This window comes from Manis pentadactyla, chromosome 4, assembly GCF_030020395.1.
Source record: "Manis pentadactyla isolate mManPen7 chromosome 4, mManPen7.hap1, whole genome shotgun sequence".
NCBI classification, from domain to species: Eukaryota; Metazoa; Chordata; class Mammalia; order Pholidota; family Manidae; genus Manis; species Manis pentadactyla.
In genome coordinates, this window is record NC_080022.1 from 170,860,214 (window position 1) to 170,870,906 (window position 10,693).

The following is a 10,693-nucleotide window of genomic DNA, read 5'->3' on the forward strand; positions in this document are numbered from 1 at the left end:
GTCCAAAGGTGGAGAAAGCCTGGGCCCTCCTGCAGAAGCGCATTCCCAAAGCATTATCAGACCCATGACTGACAATGACTTTTCTCTGGGGCCAGACTGGCTTCTAGAGCTGACAGATCCAGTGGTGAGGAGGATTGTGGGCCTTTTGCTCATCCTAGTGTGGGCCTAGAGGTCTCTGAGCTAAACTGGGCAGGACAGCGCTGGGGCTGGTGGACACAGGAAACCTACCCAGCTTGCTGGTGTTTGGCCAACACAGAGGATGTGGCCCATGGGGGAGCAGGCCCCTTTGGCTCCCGTCCACACCCTTGCCCACAGGTGCCTGTGATACCTATGGCTGACTGGGGCCAGGGCAACACCAGAACTTGTAACAGAATTAAAGGTGAATGTTTCCAGGTGCTACATGTATGGTGTCTGCTTTCTGCTCCAATGCCTCCGGGTAATCTTTGGGACCCTTGAGCTGTGAGTGCAGAGTCCAGACCTGAGCTGGAAGCCGGGAGTTAAGTGATAAAGAGCTTGGCTTTTGAAGCTAGCTAGTCCAAGTGACGTCAGCCTTGGCCCTATCACTGACTAGCTATGTGCATATGGATAGTTGTGTACTTTATAGGTACCTCAGTTTGCCTTATCTATAAAGTGGCATAACTTGGCCAACAGGCTCTTTGAAAACGTTAATTCCACAAGTATCCCGTATGACTCTGGGTATTGGAGGACTATCTTTAAAAGAGCCAGGCGGAGCCTCTGCCCACACGGAGCTTGCAGCCAGGCAGGATCCGGGTGGCATGGAGGGCTGCCCGCAGGTCCTTAAAGACATCCTCGGGACCCGGCTGGGCCGGGCAATGCGCACGCGCGCACACGGATGTCTGCGACCGTGTTGGGACAAACCTCTTGAGGGAACGAACCCCTGGGCGACGTCCCTGAGGCTGCCTCTGTCATCCGGCACAGTAAATTGAACCCGCTGCGTGTGTCTGCGGGCTGCGCATGCGCAGCACCCCGCCCTACGCCTCCCGGTCGCGGGTTGGTGGGTTTGGGTCACGCGGGCGCGTCGCCTCTTCCTCGCCGCAGGGGGCCCGACCGCTCCCTGGTTTCCGGTTTGGTGGGTCTGAGATGACGGAGTCGGGCGCCTCTCCGGAGGACCCCTGGGTCAAGGCAAGCCCCGTGGGAGCGCACGCCGGCGAGGGGAGGGCGGGTCGGGTTCGCGCACGTAAGAGGTCTGGAAGAGGAGGGGATTCTCTGCCGTCCCCAAAGTCCCCCCTGCAATCCCGGCCCTGGGTTGCAGAGAAGACCGCTCTCACCCCGCGCGTGCCAGGGTGGGGAGACAACTGCGGCGTGTGTGCGCGAGTGTGAGGGGACAGGGTTTGGGGCCTGGGGACGTGGAGTGAGGGCGGACGGGATCAGGCAGAGGGCGGCGCTCCTACGCCTAGCCGTTTTTGGCTCTTTGGAGAATCCAGTTGCCTGCGCAGCCCCAGGTGCGTGGGCATGGTGAGGGGAAGCGCCTTCCCCCACGGGCAGAGGTATGATGGGCTTCTCCCTTGCTTGGTGCCACAGGTGGAGTATGCCTACAGTGACAACAGCCTGGACCCCGGTGAGTGCCTCCCCCACTATTTTCGGCTCCAGAGGGATTACTCCTGATTTAGCCCTGTAGGTTGGCTTGGTCTTGCCAGCCACACCTGAGAACAGTCCACTGTTCCTGAGCCGAGTTCCTGGCCTGAGACAGGGAGGAGCTGGAGGACAGGGGCAGGAAGCATCAAGGGGTGACACCTAGTTCCCTCTGTTCTGGAGCAGGGGTGTGATGGAAGTAGTGACAGCTGGTCACTCTCTCGCTTTCATCATGCCTGGATGCCACTGCATGAACCAGCGGGTATCACTGTAAGCCTGTGGAGCAGTATAGACACGAGGGACAGGAGCATTGCAGAGGGGCATGACAGGAAATGGGTGGCCCAGTATGGCTAGCTTTGGGTTGAAGGAAGAAGTTAACATTTAAGGATCGTGAAGCCATTAAGCCCACGAATGTCTGAGGGCCTAGCAGTGTCCCTCAACCCTACCCCTTAGTGATTGGGGCCTCTCTTTTCCAGGGCTTTTTGTAGAAAGTACCCGCAAGGGGAGTGTAGTGTCCAGAGCTAATAGCATCGGTTCCACCAGTGCCTCTTCCGTCCCTAACACAGGTAGGCAGCAACATTTCCCCCACCTGGGGGAGCTCAGATATGCCATCATTTTAGTATCTTTCCTAGACAGGAAGCTCCAGCCATCCACATGGGGTGCTGGAACCCTAGTACTAGACACAGGGTGTTTCCATCTTCCACCTCATCTAGGATATTAGGTTCTTCTGTCCACCTGCCATCTCTGGGCACCAGGATCATCTTCCTAGCTGAGATTAAGGTGGGAGAGCTGGACCCCACTAGGCCCCAAGATGACATCTTCTTGCCCCCACTTTGAGCGTAGATGACGAGGACAGTGATTACCACCAGGAGTCCTACAAGGAGTCTTACAAGGACCGGCGGCGGCGAGCACATACGCAGGCTGAGCAGAAGAGGAGGGACGCTATCAAGGTGACTGGGGAGGCTGGTGCCTCAGCCAGCACAGGAGAGCCCTGTGTCTTTCAGATTCACTCTGCCCTGACCCCTTCAGACAGTCCCAAGCAGTCTAGAAGGCAGCTTGTCTAGTCCCTGGACATGAACACCTCCCTCCCTCCAGCCCCAACCCCTTTGAGTTTGTGAGCGTGGAACTTAGTTTCTGGAAGAAAGTTTTGTGCCAGTTTGCCTTAACCCCTCAGTTAAAGAAACCATTTCCCCTGCTATCTCCGCAGAGAGGCTATGATGACCTTCAGACCATTGTCCCCACCTGCCAACAGCAGGACTTCTCCATTGGGTCCCAAAAGCTCAGCAAAGCCATCGTTCTACAGAAGAGTATGACCGGGGAGAGCACTGGAGGGGTTGGAGCCAATAGGGCTTGTGAAGAGACCAGAGCCTAGTACACACTTTCGGCCTGGCGCTGGTGGGATGGTTATAATGGGAGAGTTGGGGCAGGGGGGGAAGAGAAACAAGTCAGCTTTGTCCTGGCTGAGACTTCCTCTGTGCCCACCCCCACCCTAGCCATCGACTACATCCAGTTTTTGCACAAGGAGAAGAAAAAGCAAGAGGAGGAGGTATCCACACTGCGCAAGGACGTCATGGCCCTCAAGATCATGAAAGTGTAAGGGGGATGCGGAACTGGGGGAACCAGGGCTTCTGAGAGGACTCAGGCTGACTGCAGTTCACACACGTCCCCCGCCCCCTTGTTCAAAAGCTACCTCAGGTAATACGGATAGATAATACTCTCACTCCCTCAGGTGGGCACTGAGGCAGGCCTCTGTATCCGAGCAGTCCCCACATGGCAGATACTCTGGAATGCCTGTCGGAGTAATGCAGGGAATGTTGGAGTGGGTGGGTCCCCACTTCTGACCTTGAAGCACTATCTAGCTGATGTTAAGTACATCCCCAGAGCTCTGCGGGAGTCCCCTTCATGGAGGAGTACACAGGGCCACCCTGTTCTTCCCGGGCTGTTAGAGCTGCTGCAGCACCTTAGCCTTGGCCTGCCCACTTTCAGGAACTATGAGCAGATCGTGAAGGCACACCAGGACAATCCCCATGAGGGGGAGGACCAGGTCTCGGACCAGGTAAAGTTCAACGTGTTTCAGGGCATCATGGACTCCCTGTTCCAGTCTTTCAATGCCTCCATTTCCGTGGCCAGCTTCCAGGAGCTGTCGGCTTGTGTCTTCAGCTGGATTGAGGAGCATTGTAAGCCACAGGTATGGGGCAGCAGTGCTCACGGGGTCTGGGGTCTGTTCCCTACAGCCTCAGGTAAAATGGCCCAGGCTATTATTTGTTTAGAGAGGCAGAGTAGCAGCTTTTAGGATTCCTGAGGGTGTTTCTACAACTTGGAGCACTTTGCTTTCTAGGCCAGGTTTCATTCAGCAAGAATGATTCGAGCACCTTAGGCAAGGCCTAGCTCTCAGCCTTTGTTTCACCCACATTATGGACATCTTAGCACCCCTCGCTGCCCAGTATGTAAGACTGCATCACTTGCAGCAGAATTACTTGGAGTTTTTGGAAAGATTTTAGTGAGCCTGTAGCCTGGGCCCACTGAATCGCTTCTTCTGCAATTACTGTTTGTAGCGGAGTGGTGTGCTAACAGTGCTGCATGCGGTCTTCTGCTTTTGAGGCTTGGTTGCTTTTTCTGAAGCACTTGTACTTGAGAAACTTCATTTTTGTGTCTCAACATTTTTAAAGTGAAACACTTTAAACCTACTGCAACACCAAATTTTACAATGAATACTTCTATACCACTTAAATCCTGCCGTTAGCATTTTTTGTATTTACTTTATCACATAGCTACCATTTCTCCATTCCTTCCTGTCCTCTTTTAGGGGCATTTCAAAGTGAACTAGACATCAATGTTTCCCAGGGACCTTTTTCATTGTACTCTGAATACAGTACAGTCCTCTGTACTTTATTGCACACTTGGTAGGCAGGTGTCTCAGACAGTTCTTTACCCTCACCTAAGCATCATCACTGTCTTCCTCTGCTGCCCCCACCAGACTCTCCGGGAGATTGTGATTGGCGTCCTGCACCAATTGAAGAACCAGCTTTACTGAGTGGCTCTCAGAACCTGCAGAAGAGCCAGTAAGAGGCCTTGAGTCTCCTACTTGGCCACCGAACACCAAGCTTGTGAGACTGTGACACTGTATACCAGTGTCTGGCTCCCCCTACCATCCTCAGTGGGGCAGGGGTGTTTGTTTTGTGAAAGCTTTAATTTATTATATTGACCACAGAACTCGACCCTACCCAGTCTTCCCCTCTCCCCGTAGAAGACCTCGAGTCTGCTCCAGGTACCCCAAAGAGCTCCTGGCCGCTTCCCTTTTTCTAAACCTGATTTCTGTTCACTAGCTACATATATTTGGAAACTACCCTTTGCCTCTATTTTGCTCCTGGGCAACATTTGGCCCAAGTTTGGTCATCCTAGCAGTTGGAGGGGAAAAAAGGAGTAAGAGGAAATACTCTTACAGCCACTAAGGACAAAGGCAAGGCCAGGGCTGCCTGGTGAGTCAAGGTGAGGCCAGGGCTGCCAGGTTCCAGCCCTCACCTCTATCACCTCTCCTTCCTCCCCTGCTCTGAACAGTAGAGGGAAGCAGCCTCCCTACCTAGTCCTGCCTTTTGTCCCCACACGCAGGAGCACTGCACAGTGAAGTCAAGTGTGACACAGCACTACATAATGGAAGTTTTTTATTTTCTAAACACCAGCAATGCACTTTTGCTAACATTACAATTTTGAAAAATTAACAGGGCTTCAAAGTGCAGCCTTTCTGTTAAGTGTATCTGGGTCTTGGCCATCTCTTAGTACTGCCTTTCTCCCAAGACTTGGAGATAGGACAAAGACATAAAGAAGAGAATCTAAAGGCCTCCTGGGGTACAAAGCCAGGGAGAGTACTGGGTGAGGCCTTGGGGTCCTTGAATGCTGTGTATAGTGGCCTTTCTCTACCCCTGTCCTCAAGCTCCCTTCTGTCTACCTCAGGTTTGATATCTGGGAGGTTTGATTATCCACAGGAAATTATTTTTATATCAAATTATGTTACAATAAATACTGCCAAATGCTGTCCTTTGGCATGTTCCAAGTCTAAGGGTTAAACTCAAGCAACTGGAATATGGACAATGAAAATGAATGTGACCATCCACTCTAGGCCATCAGCACTCCCTCCCTCCACCTAATACTCTGGTTTATGCCCCTCTCCTAGCTGCTCTGCTCAAAGGTGGCAAGCAGCAGGAGCCACAAAAAAAGCTGACCACCCAAGGCAGCCAGTCCAGGACATCTCTTCCCATTCCCCAGTCCTGCCTCTCAGGGGTCTGGGAGCTTGACATTGTTATCTTCATCTGTCTCTATCCCAACTTCCTCCTGTGGGGCAGGAAGACAAGTGAAAGAGACCTCCCTGGACGATGACCCCAGGGGAACAAGAAAAGGAGAGAACCACTTACGAAGAACTGCTTCTTGCTCTTGGGGTATCCTTCAAGGATTGCATCAGACAGCTCTGTTGCCTGACAAAAAACCAAACCATACCTTTCAGATGGGCAGGACTCAGCGCTGCCTAATGGATCCAGGATACTGAGCAGCAGTTTCCTGGTGGCTGCCATTTCCCAGACCTGCCTCTGAGCTCCTACTTACCATCCTCTTCCGCTTCCTCCACTCCTTGCAGTACTTCTGCCTCTCTCTGTACACCTAGACAGGGAAATGGGTTCCTCTAACCCCTGAGCCCCGCAGCAGCTGCTGGGGGGTCACCCCTCACCTTCCCCCTGGACCTGCACAGGCAGCCTGTCCTCCCGGCTCACCTGCTCTTTCTCTTCTGGGGTCACGTGGTTGGTGGCTGCTTGGATGTTCTGCAGTCTCTCTGTGTAGCCAGCGCACTCCTCCTTTAACTCCTGGATCTCTTTCTGCATCTCCAGTGTGGTCAGGGCACTAGTTAACTCCTTGAACTCTGAAACCACATCTCCCTGAAGTCACATGCTACCCCAAGGAAAGGGTTCTGGATTTCCCAGTGGGCACTCCCTGAGTGGGTCCAGAATGGGTCCTGAATGGGTCTCATATTCTGGAAATGCTCAGGAGAGATTAAAGCTTACAGAATTACCAGTTTATTCTAGTTTTCTTTCCTCCTCCATATACAAGTAGTGGTAGAGCGTGAGGCTGAACAAACTGTAAACTGTAGCCTGTTAAGGCAGCAGGAATAAAGGGAGTGTGGAAACAGCATACACACAGTCATGGTAGGGAAAGCAAATGCATGTCTCACCCATTTGTATTCAAAAGCCATCTGTTGTTACACAATTAATGTAATGCCCATGGCAGCCCAGCAAAGGACCTACTACAACAGCAACGCAGTCAACAAGCCATTCACTTAGTAATTCCTGAAGTCCAGACTAACCCTGACCCTAGGGGCACCTTCCAGGGGCTACCCAGTCCTACCAGCCTCCATGTGGCGGCAGCTCTGCTGCAGGCACTGCACCTTAGCAGTGAGGGCCATGATTTTCGCATCCAGGGCCTGGAGGTCAGCATCACTCACCATGTCAAACTGGTCCTGCCAGAGATGAAGAAGAACAGAAGTGGGATGTGAGGCCCAAGATAGGAACTCATGTTTGAGAAGGCAACATTCACACAGAATCAAAAACCTGGGACTCCCCAAACCCTCCAAAGAGCCTGGGAAATAGGGGTGGGTGGGGGAGTACTTTTGAGAAATCATTCAGTTTAGCACTGGTCCCAAAAGAAAGGTATGAGTTGAAATCAGATGCCTGTCCTTGAGACTTCCAGGTTGGCAGGATACTAAATAGGACAGGAAGTTATTTTCAGTTCAGCGGTAAAACCACTCACTGGGCTGAAGGAGCAAAGGTACACTCTTACCAAGGTGGTGGTACCTCAATCATGGGTTTCCACAGTGAGGAGATTCTGAGCAGGTGAAGAGGCATGGAGCACATATTCAGATAAGGGACTCAGGTGAACGTATGAGGAGCCCCTCCCATGAGAGACCACCTACTAGAAAAGGACTGTGTTGGGGCTCAGTGGGGTTGTCGGTGATGGAGAGCAGGTTAGAAAGACATGAATGCTAGACTCTACATAAGGCATGGTAAACCTTTAGAACAGGAGGCAGTGAACTACAGTCAGCAAGCCAAACCCTGCCAGCTGCATGTTTTTGAAAACACAGATTTACTGAAATAGCCACATGCATTCATTTACATATTGTCTGTGGCTGCTCTTGCTCTACAATGGCAGACTTTAGTAGTGATGCTTGTGTAGCTGTGGCAAGAGACCATCTGGCCTGCAAAACATGAAAATATTAACTAGCTCTACAGGAAAAATCTGCCAGCTTCTCCTTTGGGTATCCTCAATAGAGTAGTAACATAATGAAACCTAGTTTAGGAAAATTAGCCTTAATGGTGGTTTGGTTCAGTTAAACAAGTATTTCATGTCTGCTGGGTGTTAGGCACTATGGGGATGCTGAATACAGGAAGATGAGAGAAAAGGGGTGTGCCTTAGAAGAGCTTCAGTTTAGTGAGGGAGACAAGACATATAATATAGCATGCCTCAAAATAGAAGGCAGTAAGAGCATTCAGGGAAGGTTTCTGGAGAAGTGGATGCCTGTGGAAATCCCAAAGGGTAAGTAAGAGTTAGCTGGGCAACAAGGCAGATGAGGAAGAAGGGACTAAATTCCAAGCGGAGGAAGGACAAAGCAAAGCAAACAGGAGTAAAACACATCTTAACTGGTCTAGTATTGATGGATGGAGAAACGACAGACAGATGAGGCTCCTGGCAGACTGGGGCCAAGTGTCCAAGTTCCTTTTTCCTGTTCTAGAGAGCATTATTGTTTTAAGTGGGGAAATGGCTTGACCAGATTTGCATCTATGTAGATCATTCTGGCTACAATGCTCAAGGTATGTTTGAGAAGGCCAGGAGATCTGTAAGGACCATATTGCAATAGATGAGAAGCAACTGAGCTAGAGCAGTGACGGCAGATGCAAAGGAGAGGATGGATTTGAGAAGGGGAAAATCAGCTGGACTTGACCACTGACTTGGCACATGAGGTAAGGGAAGTTAAGAATGACTCCTCAGTCTGTAGCTTTGGTGAACAGTGATTCTATTAAAGGAGGAGCATGTGAGAGGAGCCAGTTTACGGGAGAGAGAAAGCATTTTACTTCAACAGTACTGATTCTGAAGGGTCTGAAAGGTATCCAGATAGAAATTTGGGCTGGAGATACAAAATTAATATGTGTTTAGGGAAGGTGGAGACAAAAGGCAAGTCGTTTAGCAGACGGTGGTTCCAATCTAGATTGGGAGTAAGAACCTCCATGCGGAACTGAGTCTTCGTAACAATTCAGGATCTTCTGTTAGCTATCATATTTAAAATCTGGAAATCTCATGAAATTTGGATCATAACAAGAGAGTACACACCTTGATTTAATGGATGCTAGGGCCTCCTTTAAAAGGGTTGAGAGAGGTGAGTTTCATGGAGAGCCTCAATTCTCCCAAAAAGAGTTCATACTAAGGACTGGTTCACCTAAAGTCGGGCTCTGCACAGCTTTCCCTCACCTGGTTCGCAAAATATATCTTCTGCTTGCCGTACATCTTCTCTTTGATCTTGCCTTGTTGGGCCAGCTGTTCCAGCGTCTTCACCACCGCCTGGCAGAGTGGAGGGGGCGGAGTAACCCGAGGGGTGACTTCAGGCCCGGGGAATTTCAACTGGGGACGAGGGGCGCGTCCAACAAGCCTTCGGAAGCCCACGGCTATAAACCCCAGGGAAGGGTCCTCACCGCCTTGCCCAGTCCGTGTTCCCGCTGCAGGTTCCCGAACACGTCCTGGGCGCTGTAGGGCCGGTTCTGCTCCCGCAGGTACCTCAGGAGGATCCCGGGGGCTAAGGAGATGAGATAGGAGAAGGGCCACTCAACCGACCCCCTCACCCGCTCCCCTCCCGGACTTCCCCGGCGCCCACGGCTCGTTACCTCCGGTCGTAGCTTCCGCCCGGCCTTTACTCATGATCCTTCCCGCCACCAAACTCCGAAAACCGGATGGAGCCGTTGCTCGGGCAACGGCTCCTTCCGGCGGCGGGAAGGGCAGGCCTCAACGGTGATTGGCGGAAGGGAAAGTCTCGGGTACGAAGCGACCCTACCTGGGCACCGTAGCTCCCTTCGGCCCGCAGCTTCTGCGCCGGCGCGACCCCTGCGTCCCCGGTCTCTGCGGAGGCGGCGGGGCGCTTGCTTAGAACTCCCTTCCTTCCCCTGGGAATGCAGACTTTTAAGTCAAGCCTACAAGTTTCGAGACTCAGTTCCAGCGGCGGCTGAGCACTCGAGACCTTAAGCTGGGCGGTGTTCGAACGCGAAAAACCTCCGGATCAACTGCCGCTGGGCTACTTGCTCAAGGTCACAGGGCTAGCTACTCACAGGGACGTGTGCTGTCCCACGGCCCAACGCTTTTTCCGTCGGCTAGTCTTATCTGTAAAGTAGGAATGAGAGGACTCGCAGGAGGGTGGTTGTGACAAAAATGCTTAAACGCTTGGAAAGAGCAGAACCCTGACTGCTTCGCACATAGGGGGCGCCCGACTCATGCTGTGGTTTCAACGCCTAGGATATACGGTAGGGTTGGGAGAAGGCTACTCTTAAGCCACAAAGCTTGTAGAGTTTCCTGTTACGAGTCAATCTTAAGGCAACACCTGGCAGGTGCTTTCCACTCCTGCCCCCAGTGGCCAGTGGGACAAAGCCTGAAATAAGTATTTCTAGTTTCTGAGGTCAGCTGAAAGCCAAAAGGCAGCTGTTCCAGCAGCTCAAACAATCCAGAGGAAGATTATGGTCCTTTTTATTTTTTAAGCCTTCTGTTAACTAAAATCTCATTAGCCTTTGAAACATGTATTTTTCAAGCGCTGAGGGGACAATATTAAGAATTAGAAATGAACTGCTGGCTAAACGCCAGACAAGAGCACCAGTTACGCTCTTGTCTGGGCTCTCCTAGGGAAGGGCAGTGGCCTTATACCACCCACGGTGATTGTCATCACGGTGACTGTTCTGGCCATCACAAAGGACGAATAGGGATGTGCAGGTGGGTCCCTCACACCTGGGCTTCCTCTTCTGAAGCTGTCACCTCAAATTAATCACATCTTAGATTAACAAGAAAAGACCTATCAAGATTAGGGCAC

At 51.7% G+C, this 10,693-nt stretch overlaps 3 protein-coding genes across 9 annotated transcripts in view; 2 read left to right on the forward strand and 1 right to left on the reverse strand.

Moving 5' to 3' along the window:
* COASY (Coenzyme A synthase) overlaps positions 1–396 on the forward strand; it is a 131,578-nt gene extending 131,182 nt beyond the window's left edge. For both annotated transcript variants that reach the window (XM_036883002.2, XM_036883001.2), the window contains one exon: positions 9–396. In XM_036883002.2, coding sequence (XP_036738897.1) covers positions 9–68 — 60 coding nt within the window. In that variant the 3' untranslated portion in view covers positions 69–396. The remainder of the gene's footprint in view (positions 1–8) is intronic.
* Positions 397–815: 419 nt separating this feature from the next.
* MLX (MAX dimerization protein MLX) lies at positions 816–6,654 on the forward strand. Of its 5 annotated transcripts, none has more exons than XM_036883010.2 (9): positions 816–938; positions 1,060–1,143; positions 1,543–1,579; positions 2,070–2,159; positions 2,437–2,543; positions 2,801–2,900; positions 3,087–3,186; positions 3,580–3,781; positions 4,571–6,654. In XM_036883010.2, the coding sequence occupies exons 1-9, from the start codon at positions 834–836 to the stop codon at positions 4,625–4,627; spliced, it is 882 nt and encodes a 293-aa protein (XP_036738905.2). In that variant the 5' UTR covers positions 816–833; the 3' UTR covers positions 4,628–6,654. The 5 variants fall into 5 exon arrangements, with proteins under 5 accessions (XP_036738905.2, XP_036738907.2, XP_036738906.2 ...); XM_036883012.2 differs by having other exon boundaries at positions 3,724–3,781; XM_036883011.2 differs by lacking the exon at positions 2,070–2,159.
* PSMC3IP (PSMC3 interacting protein) lies at positions 5,239–9,913 on the reverse strand. Of its 2 annotated transcripts, XM_036883019.2 has the most exons (8): positions 9,507–9,913; positions 9,318–9,418; positions 9,097–9,186; positions 6,982–7,093; positions 6,354–6,499; positions 6,190–6,243; positions 6,003–6,062; positions 5,239–5,922 (listed from the first exon to the last, which is right to left on the reverse strand). In XM_036883019.2, the coding sequence occupies exons 1-8, from the start codon at positions 9,538–9,540 to the stop codon at positions 5,866–5,868; spliced, it is 654 nt and encodes a 217-aa protein (XP_036738914.1). In that variant the 5' UTR covers positions 9,541–9,913; the 3' UTR covers positions 5,239–5,865. The 2 variants fall into 2 exon arrangements, with proteins under 2 accessions (XP_036738914.1, XP_036738912.1); XM_036883017.2 differs by having other exon boundaries at positions 5,239–6,062.
* Between the last annotated feature and the right edge of the window lie 780 nt (positions 9,914–10,693).

Excerpts from the sequence above, each read along its gene's own strand:
- MLX (XM_036883010.2), top strand. The coding sequence starts at position 834 with ATGCGCACGCGCGCACACGGATGTCTGCGACCGTGTTGGGACAAACCT. Across the intron at positions 1,580-2,069 it reads TGACAACAGCCTGGACCCCG|GGCTTTTTGTAGAAAGTACC; the intron begins GTGAGTGCCTCC and ends TCTCTTTTCCAG. Across the intron at positions 2,544-2,800 it reads AGAGGAGGGACGCTATCAAG|AGAGGCTATGATGACCTTCA; the intron begins GTGACTGGGGAG and ends CTATCTCCGCAG.
- PSMC3IP (XM_036883017.2), bottom strand. The coding sequence starts at position 9,540 with ATGAGTAAAGGCCGGGCGGAAGCTACGACCGGAG. Across the intron at positions 7,094-9,096 it reads AGATATATTTTGCGAACCAG|GACCAGTTTGACATGGTGAG; the intron begins GTGAGGGAAAGC and ends CATCTCTGGCAG. Across the intron at positions 6,063-6,189 it reads GGAGGAAGCGGAAGAGGATG|GCAACAGAGCTGTCTGATGC; the intron begins GTAAGTAGGAGC and ends GTTTTTTGTCAG.